We start from the raw sequence: 25,670 nt of genomic DNA on the forward strand, positions 1-25,670 counted from the left end.
GTGGTTTTTCTAATGATTTTTTTTTTTTTTTAAATAATCTCTACACCCCATGTGGAGCTTGACCCGAGCCCGAGATTAAGTGTCTCATGGTATACTGACTGAGCGAGCCAGGCACTCCCAGGAGGGCTTTTCTAAAACGAGTATCTGACCATATTCCTCTCCTGTTTCCCTCCTATGTGTCTCCCCATTACTGGCCTGTCCAACAAGAGAACGTTTGCATTCTTTAGCTTGATCTACAAGGTCACTGTCATCCGGCACTGACTTTTCTAGGCTTGTCTCTCCTGCTTCCTTTCTAGTTGCAGGGACACCAAAGTCTTCCCATCTACTGCTTCTGGCTTTTTTCATGCTGACCCCTCTGTCTGGAGAATGTCTTCTCCATGCAGCACCCCAAACCTAGCCCCCATCCTGCAGAACCACCTCTCAAGCCAATTCCTAGTCATTCTTTAAGATTCAGCCCAGTGTTAACTTCCTCCAGGACACTTGCCTAACTGCTTGATCCTTGGTTAGGAGTTCCATCCTTTTTTTTTTTTTTTTAATTTTTTTTCAACGTTTTTTATTTATTTTTGGGACAGAGAGAGACAGAGCATGAACGGGGGAGGGGCAGAGAGAGAGGGAGACAGAATCGGAAACAGGCTCCAGGCTCCGAGCCATCAGCCCAGAGCCTGACGCGGGGCTCGAACCCACGGACCGCGAGATCGTGACCTGGCTGAAGTCGGACGCTTAACCGACTGCGCCACCCAGGCGCCCCAGGAATTCCATCCTTTTGAGTCCCATAATACTTTCTTTGTATCTCCATAATTTCATCTACTACATGATAAACTGTTTTATAAATGTCCCTGTAACCTCCTTGGGATTCACTGCTGCATCTTCAGTGCTTAGCACAAATGATTAAATTTGAACCAGAAGCTCCTCTGAGTTTACATATATATAACCTCACTGAATCCTCACAATGCCCTTTGCAGTAGATACCAACAGTATCTCCAACTTACAGAGGAAGAAACAGGCACTGGGGAGGTTAAGTAATTTGCCCAAGGTCATGTGCATACTGGGTTTCAGGTATTCACCCCCAGTTAGCCTGGCTCCACATTTGGCATCTGTCATCACTATATTACATTGCCTTTCTATAGAGTGGACACTCAGTAAGTGTTAACAATAAGAATTATGCTTAGTGACTGCATGGATACGCACCAGGCTCTGTGCTAAGTGCTTTACCTGGACTATTTCAACTCCACAACGACCCTATGAGGTGACTACTATCATTATTCCCATTTTACATAAGAAAAAACAGGTTTAGAGAAGTTTGGCAACCTCTGCAAGGTCATAGAGCTAATAAGTGACATAGCTTCACTCACAACCAGTCTTAACCACTATATTCCACCATTTGAGACCAACAGCTCAGGAATGGATTGACATCCAAGATGAAGAATAGACCTAGGACACCTACCTCTGAAAACATAGTTCAAAGCCTCAGGCATAAAACAGACTTCCTTACAAGTGGGGCAGAAAGCGACCGGTCCAGAAACAGTGACCCAGAATCAAAAGGACATAGAAATAGATGCCAGCACAACGAAAGCCCCTCCTTGACCCCATGCCCCTCATCTCTAGGGGCTCATGAGTTGAGCGGCTCAAGCGGCTCAAAGGTCTTGACGATGGCGAACGCACTTCCTGGGATCCCAAAGCGGTGATCCCGTCAGAGTTCATTCTGAGCCTCGACAGCCTGATGCAGACTCCGTGGCTGCCAAGGAGGGTTAACCACCCAGGAGGGTCTCCACGCGGGGCGGGACCTCGAGGCGGGGCCAGAGGGTAACCGTCCGGGGACGGGTCCTGGGGGGGCGGGTCCTCGGGGCGGGGCTTGCCCTCCGCAGCAGCGACCCGAGTGGAGTGTAAACCTCCCGCGAGGAGCCCCGCAGGGGGGTGGCCACGGGGCGGGGCGCGACCTGGGGCGGTGACGAGAGGGTTAACCGCCCCGAGGGCCACGTGGGGGCGGGGCCTGGGGGCGGGGCGAGGCCGAGGGAGGTGCTGGAGGCGGAAGCGGCCGGCAGTCTGCGCCCTGCGCCGTTCGGCTATCTTCGGCGGGGTTCCTCCTGACGGCCTGTGACTCCCGGCCTGGAAAGCCAAGCGAGGTACGGGGGCGGTGACGGGGCACGGGGTGGGCAGAGGGGACGACCCCTGGAGAGATCCAAAGGGGGTGAACCCGCGAGAGTCTCGGGAGACCGGGACAGATGGGCGAGGGCAGGGTGATGGGCCTAAGAGCTTTGGGGCCGGGGTGGGGGGCGAAGAGGGAGTGGAGCGGTGGTGGGCAAACATGCATGAAAAGATGAGACGCCTGGGTGAGGGATCCCCGCCAGGATCCCGCCCTTTACACCCTCTTCTCTCCCAAGTCCTCTCCAGGTCAATCCTGAGCCGGAGGATCAACTTTCAGAAGAGAGGCGCCCCAGCAAGATTCGGGGAGTCCTCCAAGCTCCTCACCTCCATGGGCCAGACGGCCCTGGCAGGGGGCGGCAGCAGCACCCCCACCCCACAGACCTTGTACCCTGACCTCTCCTGTCCCGAGGGCTTGGAGGAGCTGCTGTCTGCTCCCCCTCCTGATCTGGGAGCCCAACAGCGCCACGGCTGGAACCCCAAGGACTGCTCGGAGAACATCGAGGTCAAGGAAGGGGGGTTATGCTTCGAGCGGCGGCCCGTGGCCCAGAGCACTGATGGGGCCCGGGGTAAGAAGGGCTACTCGAGGGGCCTGCACGCCTGGGAGATCAGCTGGCCCCGGGAGCAGAGGGGTACCCACGCCGTGGTGGGCGTGGCCACAGCCCTCGCCCCGCTGCAGGTTGACCACTATGCGGCGCTGCTGGGCAGCAACAGCGAGTCGTGGGGCTGGGACATCGGGCGGGGGAAGCTGTACCATCAGAGCAAGGGGTTCGGGGCCCCCCAGTATCCAGCCAGACCTCAGGGTGAGCAGCTGGAGGTGCCGGAGAGGCTGCTGGTGGTACTGGACATGGAGGAGGGAACTCTGGGCTACGCTATTGGGGGCACCTACCTGGGGCCAGCCTTCCGAGGACTGAAGGGCAGGACCCTCTATCCGGCAGTAAGCGCTGTCTGGGGCCAGTGCCAGGTCCGCATCAGCTACCTGGGCGGAAGGAGAGGTGAGGCCTGGGGCAGGTGTGGGGAGAGTGTTCTGTTACTGGTGGCTGTGGTTTGGGATGGAAGCTCATCACTTTACAAGAGCAGAGGGAATAGCCTGACCTGCCTCCAGTGTGGGGAATGGCTAAGGGTCTTCACGCATGTTACCTAATTGTCCCAGCAGCAATAGAGGTGAAAGTGAGGCTTGGGAAAGCAACTTGCTAGTAAGTGGTGAGTCCTCAGAACAGAGGGAGGCGCTCCAGGGATTAGGGATTCACCGCAGATATCAGCTCCCGGAGCAAGAGGTGCACAGGGTTAAATGGGTGCTGGGCGAGGTGTAGGAAGAGAACTGGCAGTGCCAGACGCCCAGGGTGTGTACCAGATTCCCTGGGTTCTGATCTGTCTGTGCTACTTCCCTCCTCAAACCCCAGTAAGGGGCCTTTGGGGCCCTGGGCACCTGGAAGGAGAACACCCGAAGAGGCAGGGCCCTGGGAGGGGACTTCAGGGGAGGGGCCTCCTCTAGAAGGGGTTGGGGCCAGAGCTTGGGGCTGGTTGAACTGTTCTCTGCAAGTTGCAGAGTACTGCTCCTTCGGTCACCCATGGCCAGCTGTTGTAAGAGTGGAGGAGGGAGGGCTCATCAGCCCCAGCTCCAAGGCTTTACGGAATCAAAACCTAGACCAGCTCCACCACTGTCAGAACTTGCCTGGCCTGTTGCTTGGAGGGCCTTAGCTAGAGCTTCACCCCCAGCTGCCTGGGATGTGTGAAGTCTGCAGAGCCTCCCAGCCCCGGGGGGCCTTAGATCTCCCTCTCAACCAAGACTCAGGGCAGGAAAGCAGAAGAGAACTTGGGCAGGACCCCGTAGTTTGAGGAGGTCGGGCCAGTGGCTGCACCCCTACTTACCTTCCCCTCCTTCTCTCTCCCAGCGGAGCCACACTCCCTTCTGCACCTGAGCCGCCTGTGTGTGCGCCACGCCCTGGGGGATACCCGGCTTGGCCAGGTATCTGCTCTGCCCTTGCCCCCTGCCATGAAGCGCTACCTGCTCTACCAGTGACCCCTGAGATACCACAGATTGTGCTGGGGCCTTAAAATCATCCCTCCCCTGGGGAGTGGGGAGGAGGCACCGCTGGCCTAGACCAGCTACTTAAAGCCAGGAGGTGGGGTGGGGGGAGGTGAGGCTGGGCCCCTCCCCCAACCCTAGCTCTGGGGAGCCCTACGGCCCTAGAGCCTTCCCGAGGGGCAGAAGGGGAGGCTATGGCGGCCTGGGCCTGGTGTGCAGGACATTTTTTCAAGTAAAAACAGTAAGAGATGTGCTGTCGTAGAAACCTGTTTGTGTTTTTTTTTTGTTTTGTGCACAAGTGTCCTACGGCTGCCTCAGAAAGGAAAAAGAGGGGATGTGGGCAAGGACAGTGAAGAAGGACACACCACAAGGCTTAGTGCCAGGTGTTTATTTCCCCCACACGTGGGACTGCTCACATATACAACACACACAGGCGTTGGCACCATGGGAGAGAACAGCACCCCTGGCCTCTGAGGGGAGAACAGGACTTTCTCTCAGCCCTTGGCCTCATGGCGGGAGATGGGAGAGGAGGATGGCTTCTCTCTCCTGCCCTCACTGGGGACCGAGCGGGGACCCATGAGCAAATTCCACCCCTTCCACCTCTCAGCCAAGGAGGAGCCACCTTGGTGACCTGTTTAGTTCCAACCACTATAGTCAGTGGAGAAGGGATTGGCCTGGTCCCAACCATTACAGGGTAAGGTGTAAACAGTAAGGAAGAGGTATAGTTTGGCCACGAGGGGGGCAGGTGACACCATCAGAAGCATGTGCGGGGTGGGGATGTGTGTGGGGGATAGGAGCACAGTCACTGGGCTTCTGAGCTACCTAGTCCCTGGCTTAGCAGGAAGAGGAGGGGAGACGGATGGGCTTATTGTTTGGCATTGATGATATCCACAAACTCAGGCTTGAGGGAAGCCCCGCCCACGAGGAAGCCATCCACATCAGGCTGGCTTGCCAGTTCCTTGCAGGTTGCCCCAGTCACAGAACCTGGGAACGAAGAAGAGAGAGGGAATTGTCAGGGATGGGATAGGAGGGCTGAGTCCACCCCCATCTCAGGCTGGAGCCAAACCCACTTACCTCCATAGATGATACGGGTGCTCTGAGCCACCGCGTCAGAGACATTGGACTTAAGCCATCCCCGGAGCTTTTCATGTACTTCCTGGGCCTAAAACAAGACGCCAGACTAAGTAAGCCTCTTTCTGCCTTTCACTCAAAGGCTAAAAGACCCTGGGCCCCACTGAAGAGAGGCAATGTGGGTTTGGGACAAGAACCCTGAGATCTGGGTCAGAATACCACAGCTCCAATTCCACCCAGGCCCTGGAATAGATGTTCTTGGACAAATCACTCTCCTTCTCTAGGCTTGGTGGGGGGGGGGGGGGGGGGGGGGCTCCATTATTATCATTATTATTTGGGGGAGATTTTATTTTTTAAAGTAATCTCTATACCCAATGTGGGACTTGAACTCATGACCCCGAGATCAGAGAATCAGACGCACTACCGACTGGGCCGGGTAGATGCGCTGGGGGCTCCTGTCTTTAAAATGAGGGGTTGGCTCAGGTGATCTCTGTGGCAGTCTAGTCCTACTGAGGCAGGGTAAGATAAGGGCAGAGTTCCTGGGCTTGGTTACCTGTTGGGGTGTTGCAGTCTTGCCAGTACCAATGGCCCATACAGGCTCATAGGCCAGGACAACCTTGCTCCAGTCCTTGACATTATCTGTGGACAGAGATCACAGATGGAAGGGTGAAAGGGAAGGAGCTATCCAGCCCACAGCCCAGGGAATGATGAATGATGGTGGCCTAATGCCCCCTGGTGGCTGTTGGAGGAACTCCAAGTGGCATCTATACCATCCAGGCAGGAACAGAAGTGGTATGGATGATGCAAGGGTTCTAACCTTCCTCCTTCCTTTCCTGTATCAGCATGGGATGGGGATCAAATTAGGCTGCAGGGCATCTCACCCCACCTTCTGTGCCTCCATAGCCCTGTCCAGGCTCAAAGGTCCCTTTCTACTGAGTTACCTGCGATGACCTTGGTTTGCTCGAAAACGACCTTCTCAGTGATGCCAGCTTCCCTCTCATCTAGCTTCTCCCCGATGCAAGCGATTACTCCAAGTCCCTCCGCCAGGGCGTGGGCCACTTTCTGTCCAATCAGCTGTTGAGTAACAGATTTGGTGAGACGCCCCTCTTGGAATAAGGAATCTCGTACCTCCTCTCCTGATTACTAACCTCGTCAGACTCCCCAAAGACATGCCTTCTCTCCGAGTGCCCCAGGACTACCCACGTGGCTCCACAGTCTTTGATCATGCCAGGGCTAAAGGAAGAGACAGACAGCCATGCTTCAGCAGAGAGCCCACCCTTTGGCTTTCCCCTCAATGAGGAAAGTGAGGGCAGAGCCCCCCCACACCCCTCTCCTGCCTGCATCTCACCTGATCTCCCCAGTAAAGGCTCCATTAGTCACTTTGTAGCAGTTCTGCGCAGCCACAGCAATCTTGGGATCTAGCTTCTGCCTGGCAAAGTCGATGTAGGCGGTGGGGGGTGCACAAACCACTTCTGGAGAGAAGACAGCACAAGGGGATGAAGTCATAAGGAAGCCATTCTCCAGACTTCCATCTTGGGTTTTGGAGTCCCCTCACCTGATTTCTTAGTTCTGCTTTCCACTCCTTTTCATCCCGGCAGGATAACCTTTGTCCACTTGCCAGCCCAAGCTGGGCCTGTACCCAACTCCTTGAGCCTTCCAGGTGTCCCTGGGAGGCCATGGCCCTTGCCCTGCCCTCTGCTCTTTAACAGCTGTGGTTCTGATTTCCCCAGGCTATTCTGGGCCTGGGCACCTCCTAGACTCAGCATTCTCTTGGAGCCAACCACGCCTCCCTTCTAAAATAGCCCATCCTTACCACCCCCAGGCAAGGATTTTTAGCAAAAGCAGAAGCAGCCAACTCCTGGGTTTGCACTGGGGTCTTTGGGGAATAAACCAGGGCCCGTTTTGATGAGGCCCGTGGTTCTGTGATTTAGGTGAGTGGGAGGGTAAAGACTCTGCCCGTGGGTGGCAGTGAGATGACTAGCTCATAGAGAGGCCTTGTGCTTTCCCGTTTCCGGCCTGGAGAAAACTGTAGGATAGCTCCTCATTCCCAAATGGCCCATCTTGTTTGGCACCTGCTCAGCCCCTTCGTCGGAAGGCAGCAGTCATCCAGGCTGCCGAGGGCAAAGGATACAGCGTGTAGTTCAGCAGGCCGCAGCCGCTAGTCTGGGGGACTCGGCCCGCCCAGCGAGGAGCGGGGAGGAGTCGTGAGCTACGTGCGGCGGCGCACGGAGCAGACGGTCGAGGGGGCAGGTAGCTGGAACCCTGCACGCAGGCTCAGCCTCCTCCCCCACACTCTATGGCTGTCACCAGCCTCCTGCGATCGTCCGCAGGGGCTCCGCTCCTATCCCCGGCTCCTGTTGGGTGCAGCCCAAGCCCGCGCCCCGGGGCCATCTTCCTCCCGGTGACCCAAGAAATCCTTTCCCGCCCCGCGGTCGGAGGGCACCATTAAATGTGGCCCCACCTTTCTTCCTCCGACACACCCCCGGTATTGCGGCTGCAGGGTCGAAGTCCGGACCCCCCAATAGCCCTTATCCTCACCCCTGCATCCAGGTCCACGCGGACACCCGGCTAACCGAGCTCGGGAGAGAGCGCTGCCACGCCCGACCTTCCCCACACCCCGGCCACGGCCCCGGCCCCGATCCCGGCCCCGATCCCGACCCCGACCCGGCGAGGGCTTACCGGTGTCGGCCGGCACCTTGGCCGCGTTCAGAGTGGTGATGAGTTCCCCCAGGTTTTTCTTCCGCCCATTCATCTTCCAGTTCCCCCCGACGAAGAACTTCCTGGAGGGCGCCATGGCGCTGAAACTGACACACTGAAGGTCAGTATCACCGCGCAGCCGCTGCCACTGCCCGCTTATATAGAAGGCCGTGAGGCAGAACTCCGCCTTCTCCCCGCCCTCGGCCATGGTTAGCCCGGCCCCCAGTCTGGAAATCCTTCCCGCCGCCGCCCCCACCACCTCCCTCCCGCCGCCGGTGTTGCAATGTTCTGACGTTGCCCCCGTTATTGTAGCAACGTTCCAGGGGCGTCCGGGGGCTCAGTGGCTTCAGCATCCATTGCGTGACTTTTGGGAGAAGGCGAGAACCTGCACTCAGAAGAACCCCCGCTTCACGACTACAGTCTCCCAGAGGGCCAGAGGTGGCCTGAGATCACATTGCTCGCTGGACGGAGGGAGCTGTGAGGGGCACCTCTCCAACTCTGAGAAAAAGCCCTCCCTTCCCCTGTCAGAGGGGGAAGGACCGCCCACATTGGCTAAAAAACTGGGCCGCTAAGAGGGAAGCAGTTCAGAACCCCCCCACCCCTCCTCCTCCGGGTGTCCCACTCCCTGCTCCAGCTGGCCAACCCAACACACCGCAGGGCCTAGCGGATCTGGGACACTTGGGAAATACCCACTTGGGCCCCCTCCCAGGGAGACTGCCGGAAGGAAAGCAGGGCTCTTCACCCCCCATCTTTGCTCTGACAGCCCCCACCCCTCCGCTGTCTTCTTTTGCCCCAGTGCTCACTTCACCTCGTCTCACACCCAATTTCCCAAGAGCTCTAGAACTAGTGAAAAGTTGAGAACTGCCAACGGAGGCGGCAAGGGGCAGAAGAGTGTGCGTGGGGTGGGGGTGGGGGGGAACCTGGCAGACCCACTCACCTGCTAATCTCCCTTAAGGTATCAAACAGGACACAACGTAGCCATTGTACTTTTATTCACATCGTGTATTTTGGCATTTTCCAGAGAAGGGCAGGGAACAGACAGGGTGGGGGAAAGACAAGCGGGAGGACGAGGGGGATCCCCATTTCCCTCCCAGCCCTCCTTGCCTGACCACACAGGGAGCAAACACAAAGGGGGAGGGGAGGCACAGACGCCCCCTCCTGTGGAAGAGGCTGCACAAAGCTACACCCACGCGCACACACAAACAAGCCCCCCTCCACACCAGGGGCCGGCAGGATTACACAGAGAAGCAGAGCACTGTGGGTTCAAGGGGTGGGGGAAAGCAACAAAGTCTCCTCACTGACAGGTGGCCAGCCCCTCCCATCCCCTTCCTGCCCTATCCCCAAAGTCTCTGGAGTGTCCCCCGCTTTGCCTGGCCATTCTCCTATGGCCTCTAGCTTCTTCCCTGCTGCTGAGGACAAAAAGAAAAAAGGGAACAGAGCAGGGGTGGGGCTGAAGTCCATTCCTCAGCCCCTGTCCCGCATGCCAGATGGTCTGTCCCCTGTCCTCAGTGGTAAGGGGTCAGGGCAGGCTCTTAGCTGGCCACTCTCTGGTAGAAGTAGATGTAGCCCAGGTCCTTGGGCGGCTTCTCAGAGGCACACACTTTCTGGTCATTGTAGATCACCCATCTGGGGAAGCAGGGGAGGGAGGAGAAGGATGAACAGACTCTGCATCAGCTTAGTCTCTGACATAGCCCTGGTCTTGGTGCTGCTGATTCTGGAGCACAGGTTCCTAACATTCTCAGCCTGGGCCCCCACAACCTACAGTCTAGCTGCTACCTGCCTGAAGGGGGCATCCGGTTCTCATTCCCTACTCCGAGCCTTCAAATCCTCCAGTATCTCTACAGCCACCCCCACCCAGTCCTGCCAGGCCCCCGTCAGGTCCGCAAACTTTTTCTGTAAAGGGCTGCACAGTAAATAGTTTAGGTTTTGGAGGTCATCCGGTCTCTGACACAATGACTCAACTCTCCTGTTGCAGCATGAAAACAGCCACAAATGATACATATGTGAGTTAAGTGCAGTTATGTTCATTAAAACTTTATTTCTGGGGCTCCTGGGTGGTTCAGTCAGTTAAGCGTCGGACTCTTGATTTCGGCTCGGGTCATGATCTCACAGTTCATGAGTTGGAGTCCCGTGTCCAGCTCTGCACTGACAGCACAGAGCCTGCTTGGGATTCTCTCTCTCCCTCTCTCTCTGCCCCTCCCCCCTGCTCATGCTCTCTCTCTCTCTCTCTCTCTCAAAAATAAAACTTAAAAATAAAAATAAACCCTTTATTTACAAAAGCAGGTGGCCAGATGCAGCACTTGGGCCGTAGTTTGCCGATCCCTGCTGTCAAACATTCTAAAAATGTGTGGTGTATCTGTGCCCCCCACCCAGCAGGCCTTTGTCTTCTCCTGCAAATATCCTAAGGGCTCCAAGGATGCTCCCACTCATTCTCACCACCGCTCCCCAGTTTGGAAGGTACACGGCCAGCCCCTCACCTGCCTTCCTTCTTGATGTGGCAGACATAGTGACCACACATGGTAGAGGTGCCCATGTGGCTGATGAAGGCAAAGAGCTGATACTCTAGAGAAGGGGGGTGCAGAGAAGACACTGAGAGGAATCCTCGAGCGACATCCAAAGGTACATCCAACAGCTCAAACTCAGGACGCAAGTTTCAGGGAAGGTGGGGCATGTACTGAGTCACAAGTCTGTCTCTGACTCCCAGAATCCCCCCTTCAGAAGCCATGTCAGCAGAAAGAAGCTTCTGCCCTCCCCCCGCCCCCCGCCCCCACCGGAGGCAGAGCTGCCTTGGAATGAGGATCTGGTAGCTGACTGGCTAGATTCCACTGGCCTGTTTCCCAAGAACACTCACTTCCAGGGCCATCCCGGACTTTAGGTCCCACTGGTACAGACTCGGAGATGGAGTCAGCAGCCGAGCGGCCCTCCGAGATGTCCATGGCGGCTTCCGCATCCAGGTCATCAATGTGACTGAAGATCCAGTCCACAGCCCTTTCTAAACTATTGTTCTTGGAGAGGAGGGAAGCATTGCTCTTTCCAACAAGTTCGGGGTAAGAAAAGCACCAGTGAACGGCTCAGCTCCTTCACCACGGCCACCAAAGGGTGGTGCCTCAGCCCTGGCCGTACCACACCGGTTGCCCTCGGTCTTGTTGACAAAAGATGGAACCTCACCCACACCCCCTTCTTCCCCACAGGCCCCCCAGTCCTCAGCCGGGAGACAGCCCATACCGTGGCCCGAAGAGCTTTCAGGGCCTGGTCCCGGGAGAAGCCCATGGAGACGATGGTGCTCACGCAGTCTTCCGGCGGGGGGTCAGCTGCCGCACTGGTAGAGCCAGGCCCGCTGGAGCCAGGCAGGATGAGGGGGTTTGCGAAATCTGCGGGGGTTGAAGGGGTTGAAGTGTGTGGGGGAGGACGGTGGCCCTGTTCCGCCCTGCTACCCACTCCCGCCTACCTGGATCGTCCATGTGTGACATGACCCAGTTCATGGCGGCCTCAGCCCCACTGTTGCCTGTGTAGTAGACGGCTTTGCGGCAGGCGTCCATAGGGAAGCCCATCTCCACCAGCTGGATAATGACGGACTCGTCCAACATGGGTGCTGTTGGGGGCAGAAGCAAGGCCACGGTGACCCGACTCCTTGGGCCACGATCTGCTCCTCCTCCCTCCCACAGTGCAGTCCCCCGGCCCTCTCCCAACCACCACTGCCCCCCCCACCCCCCGTTCCATGCATTTTTCTTCCACGGGGTGGCACCTTACTCCAGAACCTAAATGACAGCATGACATAACGTGGGTCCAGCAGTACTGAAGATACACAACTGAGGCTAAAGATCTCCCATGGAGATCTTGCCGTTTCTCACAGAATGGGCCCTGTTTCTGGAGTATGATGCCTCGCCCCATCCCCAAACAATGAGGTAACGAAGTAGAGAGGCAGTTAGCCAGTGCTGCTGCCGTCCACACAAACAATGTGGCTGGGAGCGCTCTACTCGGTCCTCACATCCGTCAAAAGAGGGCAGGGGAAATTGGAAAGGGAGGACAGGAGAAAATACGAAGGACAGGGTCAAGGGGAGGCAGGCAGAGAAGACCCCCATCGGCAAAGGAGAGAGACAGGCAGGAAGAAGAGTCACTAACATGTCGGAGAGGAGAAGTGAGGGGAGCAGAAGGAGTCTTCGTCTTCGTTGCCATAGAAACCAAGGCTACCTTTGGGCTCATCCGGAGTGACCAGGGGTGGGGCAATGTCAGGCAGCTCCTCCTCTCCAGGCTGCAGCCCTGTACCCCTCAACTGGGAGATGTCTAGTTCCTCGGGCATCTCAATGGACACATCTGTAATTGGCATGGCAGGAAAAGGGTCACTTCAGCAGCTCCCTGGGACCCTCCCTGAAAAAGCACTTTGGGAATCTTTTCAAAGCCCTGCCGCATACCTTGGCCCTGCTCTGTAATAAGTTGCTGCTCAGAGCAGAACAAGTCTTAGGGGTCCTGGTATAATACAATGGTGGGCCTGGGAATCCGGAGACCTGGATTCTAGTCCTAGATCTACCACACATGAGCTATGGACAAGGATGGGGGCTTCCCACATGTACAACAGGAAGACTTCCTACCTCTGCAGGCTCAACTGATCTAAGGAAATGAAGTTCAATTAGCAGCTCTCCAAGTCGGCAGGGGCTGTAAGACTCATGAGAACTGTTTCAAGATTATCTAAATGACAACATCTTCCCAAGTGTAAACGTAAAACTACGAAAATCGCTTTGAGTTGGAAATCACTGCTATGACGATCAAGTGCTTTCACAGTTTTAGTCTACGCTTTTCAAACGTGCCTTATCTTGAAACATTTAGGGTAATGTTTTCCTCCTTCAGAGGAAAGTTGGGAGAAACACTCGTTTATACACGTTAAGGTCCCTTCCTTTTCTAGCATTTTCTGCTTCACCTCCCTCATTCGTCCCAGCCACCATACCCAGTTTCTTGGGCACCCAGTCCAAACCGAAGGTGAACTTCTTGATCTGGATGACCAGGTAGTCAGGGAAAGAGGCAAATCGTGTGGTCCTGGGGAAGAGAGAATGTCCTAGTACCCAAAGAATCCCAAAGTCCTCCTCTCCTGAAACCCCCACCCTGAGTTTCAGCCTCTCCCCGGTAGAAGCCCTGATCCCCAGAAGATACTCCACATTCTTATCTTGCCCTTGGCAGGCATCAGAGCATCTGCAGACAAGGAGCAGCAGAAGCCAGGGGCCTGTCAAAGGGTAGGGGGTGGGGGTGGGGTGGGGGTGGGAATGGCTGAAATCCCTTGGAACCAAAGCACTCCTTCAGATCCGAAGCTTACGCTCATGACACAATTAGGCCCAAACTAAGTCCATTTGCTAGAAACCCAAATTCTGTCCACAACGGACACTACGTGCTTTTGCCCTGACTGAGTGGACAAAAGGTGCACTAAATTGTGACCCCATACCACAAGAGAAGAGGGAATCTCCGGCAGGGGCAGGACAAGGTAATACGGTCCATCGTCCGAGTCTACTCCTGCCAGGGCCTCTTGATTCCCTCGGGGCCAGATTACCAGCCCCAACTGATGCTAGCCCTGAGAATCCAACCACAAAGGGACAGAAGGATGGGAGAGAGGCAGACAGAGTCTTTGGGATTACCCTGACATTGGCCCGAAACCTTGGGCGCAGACCAACAAGACTTACTTGACGGCTACCGATTTGGCCTGCAGGGCGGTGCTCCAAAAGTCGTCCACCTGCTCAGGGGCCCCATAGGCCTCCAGGCAGGAGCTGAAGGGCACCTGGGCCCGAACCAGTTCTGGTAGTGGCAGCTTCTCCTCTTCGGCTTGCCGCTTCTTTTCCTCATACTCCAGAAGCTCCTCTGGGGACAGAATTGACAGGTGAACCCTTCAGACGGCACTGCCTCTTTCCCTCCTTAGCCCTGCCAGACTGGCTCTCTGTCCGTGACTACTTGGGCTCCTCCACTCTCCCCAAATCCACCTGACACACATCCACAAACGATCTTGCCTCTCTTCCCCAACACAGCTCTGACAAGCAAAGGTGATCCTACCTCCCCGAGATGCCCCAGCTTCGGCCCTCCAGCTGGGGGAGCAGGGCATACTGTGGGCTCCACTCCCATTAAGGGGCCCAAGCACTCCTACACCCTGGAGCCCCACTGCACCCAGGCCTCACTGAGGGCAACCTGCCTTTGTTAAGGGCCGCGTCCATGGGCACAGGCAGCTGCATGATGTAGTCCACTCGCTGGGTGTACTTCACCTTCTCTGTGGCCAGGCACTTGATCTTTTCCTCCACCAAGAAGCGGAACACTTCGTTAGGATTTTCAGAGCTCCGGCAATTCCTCTATGGGAAAGAGGCAGGGTGGGGAGGTCTGGGAGGCCAGGAAACGAGATGGGGGACTGAAAGGGTCACTAGGGGCTCAGGGAGAGAGAGAGAGGAGCAGAAGGGAGTCTACCACTAGGAGGCTCTCGGGACTCAAGAGTAGAACCCTTCCCTAATTAGCTCCCCCTCTCCGACTCTGGCGTCTTCATGGCACTGGGAGATTGCGGTGAAACACGCTGGTATTTTTCTTTATAAGCAATAGGCATCTCCCTATCAGTTTCTTGGGTGCATCCTTCATTAGGCCGCAAGCCCATCCAGTGTAAGGATCACTGCTTGGCATTACTGTCCTCCCCAGGGCAACCGCTACTCACAGGGAAGGCCCAGTGCATGCCCGCCGCCGGGTTCCAGGGGTGGGGCTGGTGGGGGCTGACAGGAAAGAATGAGCAGGAGGCAGAAGGGAGAGAACCACGGGCAGACGGAGGGAGCGTGGAGTGCCCTGCCTTGCCATCTTCCCAGCCCTTACCTCCACCATGTTGATGAGGTGAAGAAAGAACTCCTGGGCATCCTGCTGCCGGTTGGTGGAGAACTCGGGGTGACCCTTGCCAATGAGGGCCTTGAACATCCGAGGGGCAATGCCATCTTGAACTTCCTAGGCACAGCCAGGGCAGCGATTCAGCTGGGGCTCAAGGAGGCCACCAAGGGGCCTTCTTTAGACATCTCCCAGACCTCAGTTTCCCCATAATTCCAGAGCCTGAAAGGGATAGAGTCCCAGACTCACCTTTTGTTCTGGCACCTGCTCCCCATCGCCTGACTCCGGTGCTGGCTTGGAATATTCTCCCGAGAGAAGGCCATGGCCCAGTTTGGCCCTGCATTGACATCCAAGAGAACCACTTAAGCTTCAGTCAACTGTTGATCGTCTGACATCTATCTTGCCTTTTCCTCCCCAACTCAACCCCGGCATATAGACCTCAGACAACTCTCTAGAATGTGAAAAACCTGAGATTCCCCAGGAACCCAACTCAGGGCAGACAGCATGGCCAGAGGCAAACGTCCTGAACTGCTGCCCACTCCAGGTGGTCATGGAGGAGAACGAAGGCATACAGGCTGCGAGGCTGTACACAGGACTTGGCTACATACACCTGGGTGCTGAAGTCCTGGGTAGGGTCTGTCGGGGCATTCTGGAAGATCTTCTCCAGCTTGTCCACATACCTAAGAGCCAAGAGAAGGATAATTGGAGGTGCTCTGGCATGGGTTCCAAGGAAAAGGGGACTATTATCCATTAGATCGGGGGAACAAGCAACCTTCAGAGTAGGGAGTCATGTGGTTAAAACACAGGAGTCCATTTCTTTCCAGCAACCTGCCCTTCCTCCCCTTCTCAACTAAGCCAGCATGCAGTGTACCCTGATGCATTTTTTCCCCCCGGCCTCCTCCCCAGGAGTGAGCCAGGGGAAGGGAGAAAGTTGCCTGGAACAGAACGTGTCACCACATTGCTAAGTTTTCACATGTGCATCAAGTCCTTCTCAATTAGAAAGCAGGCTCATTTATGCTCAGAATCTGCCGTTTTGGTACCTTAGTGACCCAAGCCCTCCCCTCCCCCAAGTGCTACATGTCCATGTCAGGTACTCATCTGATGTCACTGGCCTCAAGTAAAGACCACCACCTCACCCTTGAGTAGTCAGGAAGCCAGGGAGAGCCCCAGCATTCGGTGTTCTGCTCCCAGTGGGGCTTGTGTGGCCGGGTGACAGTGGGGTGGCTCTAGAACTAATGGGACAGCGCCAGCCACAGTATAACAGGAACAAAGACGGAGCTAGCACACAGAGGTACTGAGGGTGGCTGAAGGAGGAGTGTGCCTAGAGGCTGGCGTCCAGGAGGAGAGCTGCGGGGTCAGGGGTACAGGGCCAAGGGGCCAGTCATGGGGAGAGGGCGCCACTCACTTCCTCTGGAAGTCGGGGATGCTGAAGAGGACCTGGACCACGGAGTTGAGGTAACAGCTGTTACCCAGGTTCCGGATGCCCGTGTAGCCAGGCCCAAACAGGGGCTTCAGTGGCACACTCGACTCCTGGATCAGCTCCCATTCGCCAATCCGCTGGTTCATATCTATCTCCAACTCAGTCATGGTCTTGTCCGTCTGCAAGGGAAGGGACGCTTCAGACAGGGCGAGACACTCAGCCCTGAATTTTTTACACTGATCCTTCACAGGGTCCGGGACGCTACCCTGCTGGAGCTCAGAATGTGTTCAATTATGGCCTCTAACATGGGAGACGCACTAGCTATTTCCAGTCCAAGTTCCAGAAGGTCTTGAGCGATCATCCCGGAGGCGGTTTAGTGGTCAGGCCTCTGCCTGGGGGAGAGGAAGAAATGAATGCGAGTCCTTCCACTTGAAGTGTTTTTTCCATTCCGAAGCTGCCCCTTCTCACCCTTCAGGTCTCCGCTCCAGGTCTTCCTGCCATAAGCTACTGCAGCACCCCCTCTGTCTCTTTCACAGCGCCCTTCGGTTTGTGTTCATTCACTCATGTGCCTGAGCATGTGATTAATATCTGCCTTTCCATCTAGAGTGTAAGTCCCTGAAAGGCCACACCTGTCTTATTCACGCAGTGACTAGCACAGAGCAAGTACTCAGTAGTGGTCGATGAATGAATAATGGATTCTAGAAACCTTTTCAAAGGAAGCCCACATGTGTCGGGGACCGGGATAACCGTGGCAGCTCGCTCCAATGCGCTGCTTCAGCCTCAGGCAAGACAGGGCCTGGCGGGCAGGGACGAGAAGAGTCTGAAGCTGCAAGGGGTCTCACCTTCTGCATCTTCAGCATGTCGATGCCAAAGTGGGACAGGTGCTCAGCCAGGTTGGGGTCCAGGACCATGTCATCCTCATCATAGGAGTACACATCTAGGGCAGGAGGCAGGGGTATCGTCAGAAGCGGTGGCTCTGGCCTGACCACCAGTCCCACTCCTTGCCCCGGGTTTGGGGGGAGGGGGGGTGGTGGAGCGCTGGTGGGACAGAAGGATGAGCCTGTAAGGGTAACCCTCTTGGCTCCCCTGACTATTGGTGAGGTCACAAGCCCTTCTGAGACTGGCGGTCAGGGAAGACGGGGTGAAAAGAGGCCAAGGGCTGGCGTTACTTGGGGGTCCACCCCCAGGATAAGGTGCTGGGGTCAGATGGTTTGGGAAGGATACTCACTACACAGATTATCTTGGTAACCTCTAAGGAGGGGGACTCGTATTTGGGGGGTTTAGCTGAAGCTCTAGTCTCGTCTGCAACATTCTCATTGTTTATCAAGAGGAGGTATTCCCGTGCTCCCCGAGTAACGGTTAAAGCCCACTCGAGCGTGGAGGCGGCTGGAGGAGGGGAGGGAGTACCGGCTCCATCAGGTGTGATGGTGCCCAGCTTGACGGCCAGCGGGTAGTTGGTCTCTCTGTAGTGTTCCACGGCGTGGTTGTTGCCCCCACTGCCATCGAAGTAGCGGCGGCCACAGAGAATGGAGCCGTCTGTCAGGTTGAGCCACAGGTTCTCTCTCATGTCACACTTGGAACACTTCCAGCCGCTAACCAGGGAGAAGAAAATATGCTGAACTATGGGGCGGGGGGTATATGGGATTGGCCTCTCCATTGTGAGAGCTCTCTCTGCTCCTCTCCTCTGGACGGCCCCTGGCTGAGTTCATCTCCCTCAGCGCCCCCCGCCTTAGCCTGCTCCCGATGCTCTCTCCCACCAGATCCCCCAGGAGAGTGGCCTCTTTACCCCTGCTCTGGGGGTGGTGCCCCAAGGTGGAGGGGCCAGGCCTCACCAGGGAGGGATTCGAGCAGGGTTGTCCAGCTGCTTGAGGTTGAAGGCATGCTTAGACACCTGCCGTACTTCCCCATCCCAGGCCTGCACCTCCTGCTTGCGGGAGGCCGAGTCAGCTGACAGTAGGGCCTCCACCGCACTGGTCACCTGGGGGAAGCAGAGGGTCAGAGACGGGACCCAACCCCCCGCCCTCTAGTCCCTCTAGCCCCTCAGTCTCCAGCTTTCTCAGTGCTTGCCCAAGACGTCACTGCTCTGGACCTGCCTGCCCCAGAGTCCCCGGCAGGGCAGGAAGGCATTCGTACCCGGTCTCTGACAATGTCAGGCAGTCCCCCCAACCCATCTCGGGCAATCTCCAGGTAATCCGGCAAAATAACAATCTTCACATCCTCATCATATTCATACTTCTCCTCGCTGAGGTCAAACCCGCCTTCAACACCTGGTGAGGCAGGGAAGAAGGAGGAGGGTAGGATAGCCACCATGGGTAAATGTCCCTCCTCCCAAACGGCATCTCATTTTGTCCCCTCCAGAGCTCTAGGGCCACTGGTCAGGCCCATTCTTTGGGGGGCCTTTCGAGTGCCTCTGAGGCCAGGAAAGACCAGCTCGGGAAGAACAGGGCTGAAATGGTGCTCACCAATAGCCAGCCGGGTGGGCTTCTTTCGGGGGGGGTCTCCAGTGCCTGTCGTGGTGTCCTCCTCTTTCTGCAACGAGGCAGGAAGGGCAGGATCAGCAGTGAGTGCCAGGGAAGGGACAAATGGGGAAGATGGACAGGACAGGGTGGGTTAATCTCAGAAGGGAGTGAAGCTAAATAAAACATGTGTGCTGAGTTTTAATGATACCAACAGAAACAGGCGAGAGGGGGAAATGCAGCCTCTGGGAGGTCAGAACAGAAGAGACAGATTCAAAATGAAGACCAGTGGGATGTGCCTGAAAGTCCCAGGCCTTGCCCCAGCTCCATGCCTACCGGGCGCCGGGTCCTCCGGAGATGCAGGTAGACGCGCTGGCCCGTCTTGTTGAAATGTCTCTCCACATACTGTTTCCCAAAGCCCAGGAATGTGTTCATGCAGATGTAGAGGCCACCCTCAGACTCCTGCAGTGCAACAGGTAGGGGAGGAGACACAGGGAGGATGAAGCCTGGCTAGGTGGGGAAACCAAGACCTGGGGTCAGAAACTGGTTTCCACAAGAAAGGCTCTGTTCTCTACCACCATGTGGCTGTTGGCAAGTCATTTAGCCTTTTGGGACCTGGTACACGGCTAAGATTCTCCCCATTCTCCTATGACTTTGATACCAACCAACAAGGACACCAGGAGCTAAGCAACACCTGTCAGTCACCATTCCTCTTTCTTCTCGCTCCTTCTTTGGGCTTTGGAGCCTTCCAATCAATTGCAGAGAACTCCCTTTACGAGGCCAATGGGAATCAAATACCATGGACTTCCAGGGCCAGTGCTTACATTCAGAGGGAAAAAGGGTCCATTCCCGGGAGAGGAAAGACCTGCATGTCAGACACTGAACCTACTCCCCACACACGACAAACCCTGCCTAATCTCCAGCATTCAGAAAACTTTCCAGACTGGAGGAGCAAAGATTCTAGCACCTGAACAATACACCCAGCTCCTGAGCCTGCCAGGAAGACCAGACTTCTCCTTTACAACATCCTACTAGGTCGTCAAATCCTGGTCCATGCTGAGTCCTCTCCCTCCTCTCCTGCTAAAGCCTGGAGCCAGGCTAACAGTGCCTTGTCTGGGGCTCACTGTTATACCTGGACCTGGTTCGGCAGGGACACGAAGACCAGCATTCTCCAGCCGCTGCCCTGCTGCCTCCCCTCTGACCAATAACTAAATCCCGCACTGAAGTCCATCAACTGCCAACCTCAAAGCCAATCCCTCTCTAGAATAACCTAGCAATACCTGCTGAGACAACTCAAACACATATAACGCAGGGAGAAAACAGGGAGAGAAGGGTCCACCCTAAATCACAGCTAAGGAGGGAGGATGAGCTTCTTGAACACTGAGCAAGTCTCCCAGTGTCTTTGTGAATAGTGAGGGATAAGGTAGCGGAGGTAACTGGAGAAAACAACAGTCTTCCTTCAGATCCAAGCAACGACAGGCATCTTCTTCCTCGAATAAATGCCTCAGTGGCCTTGAAAAATTCTCTGCTGCGATATGAAAAATAGGGCACCGTCTAAGGCAGTTCTTGGTCCCACAGATTGCTCTGTACCACTCCCTAGAACAGTGTGGATTACAATGTTCATGGGCAAATGGAGCATTTTTCATCACAGGGGTCAAACAGGCTTTCTACCATGAATTGAATTTGAAGATAATCAAACATGCTGGAAGTTGGTCAGGAAAGCAACAAGGCCACATTGGAGATCTCTTGACTTGGGATAAAAGAAGCAAAGTATAATAAGCTTACAAAAACACCATTTGGATTATTCGAAGCAGTTACTAAGGAGAGGCAGACAGGAGTGTGAAGAGGGAGCCACTGACTTCTACCATCTGTTGGTAATTAAGAGAAACCTGTCTCTCCTGAGAAAGACAGGACCAAGCCATGCACTTGATGAACTAGACGGCATGCAGGAGCTCTGCAGTAACCAAACTCCTCTGCTGGAAATAAAAATGCTGGGTTTCCCCCAGCCTTGGGAGCCCTGGAGCTCTGCTCTGAGCAGTCAGTCCTCTTTTGGCTCTGCCAAAGCCAGACTCCAGAGAAGCAGCACATTGTCTGAGGCCCAGATCAAAGCCTAGCAAACCAAGCAAACCACAAATCACAGTGATGATCCTGAACTGGGCCTTAGATCATGCTGCTATACTCAGCACTGGCGATGCATTAATGAAGCCTTTCCACTCTGACTTGCAGTTTTCCCTGCCACGAGCTGGTCTGGCTGAACACCCTGGGCAGGGCCCAGCGACCGCTTGACGGGAGGGGTGGTAAGGGGGGCGGATCCCAACCAGGCTGCTGTTGCCTTCTCAGCTCAGGCTCTGGCCAGGCCAAAGGCTAGTCTCTGCTTGACGGTGACACAGGAAGGCAGAACTGCAGGAAGGGAGGTTCCGGGTGGAGCCTACAAAACGTGAAGCATGGTGTGGGTGGAGGCTTTGTCTAACTAGTCAAGAGTGGGAGCGGGATGGGAAAAGGGTCTTAGTATCCTCCACGAAAGACACCATCTCCCTGGGAATACTTTTAAAAGGGTTCCCTGTGCTCTCTGTGATGGGCGGGAAAAGGGGGGCTGCGGCCATAGTTCACCTCAAAGGAGAAACGACTAGAGCTTTCCTCCCTTCTTTCCTCTCCTCCCTACCACCAATGACCCACCTCCCCGCCCCCTGTCCACATTAACCATGGGTGGAGTCTAAGTCGGCCTTTCTCAGAACCGCCCTTCTTCATGGTCACTTCCAGACTACTAGGCGCCCAGGAACTGCAATCCCCACCCTCCAACCCAAACCCCGGCCCAGAACAGTGCAGGGTCGCCCCATCCCTCCCACACGAGACTACAAAACCCGGAGAGCCGCGCGCGGCAGGCAAGGCCAACTCCCAGGCTTTCGCAGGGGTCCACTTGGGGGATGTAGTCCAGCGAGCTGGATGCGCCTCTACCTTGGAACGGCAATGAGGGGAGTGAGCGACTACGATCCCCACAGTGCTCCACGAGACGGGGAACGGGTGGGGCGGGCGCGGAGGCTTCCGGGAGCGGTAGTCACACGACAGCGCCAGCTAATTAAAAGCAACGGCAGGGAGGAGCGTGGGAGACTACAAGTCCCATGGTGCATCGCAGGGAGGCGGTAGCCCAAGCCTTGCAGGCCCCGGCAGAATGACCAGGGCGATGGAAGGAAGTCGTGCTCGCTGCGGGCGTGGGGAATGGGCTTACCGGTGTGTCGAAGGAGAAGGCGCACTCGTCTTTGTGGACCCGGTCTCCAGCCTTAGGAACCCGGATCGTCGGTAATACTGACAGCAGCGCCTCCTCACTCAGCTCCGCCATGACACCGGCAGCAGCTCCTCCACACACAGCGGCTCCCACCGTTCCCAGTCCCCCACCCCCTAGTCTGGCCGTCCAATGAGCACTACTCGTTAGGTGCATGCGCTAAAAGGAGGACGCGCGAGAATGGCAGTTGGACGCAGCCTGCCTACTAGTGCTCCGCCCTCTGCCCTACTCTTGAGTAACGCCAATGAAAAGCGCTTCTAATGCAACCGATGGTCGGAAGAACCAATCCCACTCTTCCAGGGCAGAGCGCATGTAGAGCAGCGAGGTGGGTCCGGGAGTTTTGGACGCTTGTACTCTGGGACCCCTACAGTCCTTTCGCGTGCCTTCTATCGGAGCAGAAACTGACGGTTGTTTAAACCAATCAATCCCAGAAACTTTCCTGGGTCTTGTCCAATCGGAAAATAGAAGGGCAGTTGTAGTCTTTTTATTTGAAAAGGGGCTGTCCAATGAGGCGGAGTTTGAGAGGGTCAGTGTCGAGTGATTGATAACTCCGTCGACCAATACGGATTACCATCTCGCCTGAGAAAAACCTTCATAACTACAGCGCCAGCCAGATATGTACATAATAGCGTCATAATTCATGATTCTGTTTTTTAAATAAAATCATTTGGTTCTGAAACTGGAGGTCTGAAAACCGAAGACTGGAACTCCTCAGAGTCTCACGATGGACAACTCGCAGCCGGTGGCGGAACAAAAGTCCCGTATTCAGGGAGGTGTCACCCCTGAGCAAGCCAGGCCGCTGCTCATTGGCCCCACTGTCCTCATGACAGACGTCCTCCGAGCCCAATGGCCTCCTCACAGGAGGCGGGTCTCATATAGGGGGCCTATTGGCGTCTGCGTCGGCTCAACCAATAGAGTCAAGGCAGGGGGCATGGCGGGAGGTTTGAAACTCGGCGTCGGGAGTTGAGGCTCGAGCTTCTGTGCATCCCGAAGAGGAATTGGGGCCCGGTAAGTGATTGGAATAAATTAATAGAGGGCCCAGCAGGCTCGCAAGGAGCTGGCTTGTCAGCTGCAACAGTCGTTGTTTCCACAGAGGCCTCTGGCCCAGCGGCGGGGAGGTTCCTGAGCTGGGCGCAGGGAAGATCGGGTGGTCTGGAGGCAAGAGATCGGACGCGGTCGCGGTAATGGCTGAGACCTGAGTCATTTCTCACAGGCGTCCCCTCCTCGCCCCGGGCCGGGCCCCGCCCCACCTTCTTTCTCCTGGTTGAGATGGGCTCAGCCAAGAGCTCCCCGGTCACTCCGGCGCGGCCTCCGCCGCACAACAAGCTTCTGGCTCGAGTGGCGGACCCCCGTTCACCTAGTGCCGGCATCTTGCGCACTCCCATCCAGGTACTCTGGGGCGGAGGGGCGGGGGCAGAGTCTGAATTCTTGGGCCTCTGCCTAACCTGATTCTGAGAAAGCCCTCACACCCTCCTCCTCCCTCTAATTTGACACCTTATTTTCCACTTTCTTAATCCGGTTGGGGTAGGCTGAATGCCTGAGGGCCCTGGCAATACCTGCCTGGAATATCAACCTGGGGCTAGAGACCTGGGAGGGAAGAAGAGTCGGGGTCCAGACTTGTTTTAGCTTTTGGTTCTGCCAGGTGGAGAGCTCTCCACAGTCAACCCTACCAGCAGGGGAGCAGTTGGAGTGTCCTAATGAGGCCCAAGACTCAGATCCCCGCTCTCCTACCCTTGGCATTGCACGGACACCTATGAAGACCAGCAGCGGAGGTAAATGGTGGGCCCAGGGAATTTTGGTAAGGCTGTCACCTAGCACCCTTGGGTTGGGCCAATGGAGCCATTTTCCCAGAGCTCCTGCTCAAAGGAGCCTCCATTCTTTTGATTGAGCCAATCTCACTCTTCTCTCAACATTTTCTCCCTCGATTTCTCTCTTCCCAATCAATCCCTCACCCACTAGAGCATGAGTCCTAAAGTTCCTATATGTATTCTTCTTGCTGAATGATTTGTATCATAGGGTCACTATCTCACTTGACTTCTGTTTAGAGCCCCCAAGCCCACTGGCGAAACAGCTGAATGAAGTCTTTGAGAAAGAAGCCTCCAAATTGAATCGTCCTCCAGAGCTTGTTCTGCCCCTAGAGGCAACTTCACCTTCCGAATTGAACTTGCCTCTGGGCACCCAGTTTTCCCTTGAGGACCGGATGCCACTCTGGAGCCAGACTGAGCTCCCCCCCAAGCAGGTGTCCTCCAAGGAGGAAGCAGGACAGCCCTCACAACCCCCCACGGCCAGCCAGGGCTCAGACAAGCCCTTAAGAGACCCTGAGACTCCCCGATCTTCAGGTACAGAACCTAAGGGCAAGGATAGGGAAGAGAAATTGGGATAATGTCCACGGATGAGTGTAGGAGGAATAAACTGTAAACCCCTAATTTGGGTTTTGGCTTTAACTCCTTACCCACCCTAGGTTCTAAGCACAATAGACGGAAAGGAAATGGCAAGGTACTAGGGAGATCTCCCCTCACCATCCTACAGGATGACAACTCCCCCGGAACTCTGACACCACGACAGGTAAAAGGAGAGAGGGTGAAAGCTGTTACTAGGAACCCCAGGATAGAGAGGTAGAGGGTGGGAGTCCTTTCTACCCAATCTTCCCTGTCCTGAACAACCCCCCTCCCTCCTCCAACTCACACACTGCTTTTGGCAGGGTAAGCGGCCTCCTCCCCTGAGTGAAAATGCTAGGGCACTAAAGGAAGGGGCCATTCTGGGAACTGGACGACTTCTGGAAACCGGAGGCCGAGTGTGGGAGCAGGGCCAGGACCAGGACAAGGAAAATCAGCACTTTCCAAACTTGGTGGAGAACTAGGCCGTGCGTGGCCCCAGCACCGGGTTCACCAGGGGCCTGGTGAATGTTGTGTCCTCACAGCCCCTTCTTTCCCTGGGAGACTGGAAAGGCTCGTTGTCTTCCACTCCCCCTAAACTACTAACTCGGGGGACCGAGCACTTTCTTAGGCTTTATTTGTGTCTTGTGTGTTTCTTGTATATTAAAGAAAGTGATTTTAAATTATGCTTTTAAGTGTTATGCCTAAACCTTGTGCTGGGCTTCTGTATGTAGAAAAGCAGCCTGAGAAACTTGTGTTCCCTGTCCTCCAGGCCTCTTCTATACACTTCCCTTAAATCCTAGTGTTCCCCCGGGGCTCTGTCCTTGGCCTTTTCCTCTTGCTCTCTCTAGGTGTTCACTTCTAGGGATTTAGGTATCACTTTCTTATATTCTAGTAACTTCCGGATCTCTCTAACCCTGACCTTTATCCAAGTGCCCCAGGCACTTCACAGGTAGTTTGTCTACAGTTGAATTTGTAATTGCCCTCCCTGCCCCTGCCGCCCCCAAAGCTATTCTTCATCCCCTGCTCTCTATCCCTGTAAATAACCGCGTTATCCACCCAGTTGCCCAAACCTGAACCTTGGCCATTATCTTGAATCCTTCCCTCTTAACATCCCATATCCTGGCACTTGGCACTCAATCCTGGTGATTCTGTATTCTTTAACCTCTTCCCCATCCTTTTCCCTGCCCCCTGTCCTATGGCTCTTGCATTTCTTGCCATCTACCTCCTGCCTTGTTTCTCTCCAGTCTCGACTCTCACCTTTTCATCAACCTACACCGCTGCTAGGGCAACCTTTCTTTTTCTTTTTTTTTTTTCTTTTAGTTTTCTTTTTTTTTTTTAAGTGGTATTTATTTATTTTGAGAGACAGACA

General features: G+C 55.5%; 4 protein-coding genes across 8 annotated transcripts; 2 read left to right on the forward strand and 2 right to left on the reverse strand.

Annotated features, from left to right (window-relative positions):
• The first annotated feature begins 1,987 nt into the window (after positions 1 to 1,987).
• On the forward strand, positions 1,988 to 4,436 carry SPSB2 (splA/ryanodine receptor domain and SOCS box containing 2). Its single transcript, XM_025930303.2, has 3 exons — positions 1,988 to 2,123; positions 2,382 to 3,137; positions 4,038 to 4,436. Exons 2-3 carry the CDS (start codon positions 2,474 to 2,476, stop codon positions 4,163 to 4,165), a joined length of 792 nt encoding a protein of 263 aa, XP_025786088.1. The 5' UTR covers positions 1,988 to 2,123; positions 2,382 to 2,473; the 3' UTR covers positions 4,166 to 4,436.
• Positions 4,437 to 4,544: 108 nt separating this feature from the next.
• On the reverse strand, positions 4,545 to 8,162 carry TPI1 (triosephosphate isomerase 1). The gene is made up of 7 exons (XM_086714192.1): positions 7,922 to 8,162; positions 6,591 to 6,714; positions 6,391 to 6,475; positions 6,184 to 6,316; positions 5,796 to 5,881; positions 5,246 to 5,333; positions 4,545 to 5,155 (listed from the first exon to the last, which is right to left on the reverse strand). The coding sequence occupies exons 1-7, from the start codon at positions 8,145 to 8,147 to the stop codon at positions 5,037 to 5,039; spliced, it is 861 nt and encodes a 286-aa protein (XP_086570318.1). The 5' UTR covers positions 8,148 to 8,162; the 3' UTR covers positions 4,545 to 5,036.
• Positions 8,163 to 8,914: 752 nt separating this feature from the next.
• USP5 (ubiquitin specific peptidase 5) lies at positions 8,915 to 22,226 on the reverse strand. Of its 4 annotated transcripts, none has more exons than XM_086714186.1 (20): positions 21,870 to 22,226; positions 18,980 to 19,105; positions 18,650 to 18,716; positions 18,321 to 18,454; positions 18,020 to 18,165; positions 17,595 to 17,779; positions 17,030 to 17,124; positions 16,173 to 16,366; positions 15,364 to 15,447; positions 15,017 to 15,104; positions 14,762 to 14,887; positions 14,106 to 14,259; positions 13,606 to 13,780; positions 12,882 to 12,970; positions 12,062 to 12,253; positions 11,388 to 11,531; positions 11,165 to 11,310; positions 10,791 to 10,944; positions 10,417 to 10,501; positions 8,915 to 9,565 (listed from the first exon to the last, which is right to left on the reverse strand). In XM_086714186.1, the coding sequence occupies exons 1-20, from the start codon at positions 22,077 to 22,079 to the stop codon at positions 9,472 to 9,474; spliced, it is 2,688 nt and encodes an 895-aa protein (XP_086570312.1). In that variant the 5' UTR covers positions 22,080 to 22,226; the 3' UTR covers positions 8,915 to 9,471. The 4 variants fall into 4 exon arrangements, with proteins under 4 accessions (XP_086570312.1, XP_086570313.1, XP_025786018.2 ...); XM_086714187.1 differs by having other exon boundaries at positions 12,131 to 12,253; positions 21,870 to 22,225; XM_025930233.2 differs by having other exon boundaries at positions 15,376 to 15,447; positions 21,870 to 22,223.
• CDCA3 (cell division cycle associated 3) lies at positions 22,121 to 24,981 on the forward strand. Of its 2 annotated transcripts, none has more exons than XM_086714194.1 (6): positions 22,121 to 22,248; positions 23,137 to 23,312; positions 23,566 to 23,695; positions 23,969 to 24,262; positions 24,385 to 24,488; positions 24,625 to 24,981. In XM_086714194.1, exons 2-6 carry the CDS (start codon positions 23,193 to 23,195, stop codon positions 24,781 to 24,783), a joined length of 807 nt encoding a protein of 268 aa, XP_086570320.1. In that variant the 5' UTR covers positions 22,121 to 22,248; positions 23,137 to 23,192; the 3' UTR covers positions 24,784 to 24,981. The 2 variants fall into 2 exon arrangements, with proteins under 2 accessions (XP_086570320.1, XP_086570319.1); XM_086714193.1 differs by lacking the exon at positions 22,121 to 22,248 and adding an exon at positions 22,792 to 22,931.
• The last annotated feature ends 689 nt before the right edge of the window (positions 24,982 to 25,670 follow it).

This window comes from Puma concolor, chromosome B4 (assembly GCF_028749965.1).
Source record: "Puma concolor isolate L17-30 chromosome B4, mPumCon1.1.hap2, whole genome shotgun sequence".
NCBI lineage: Eukaryota > Metazoa > Chordata > Mammalia > Carnivora > Felidae > Puma > Puma concolor.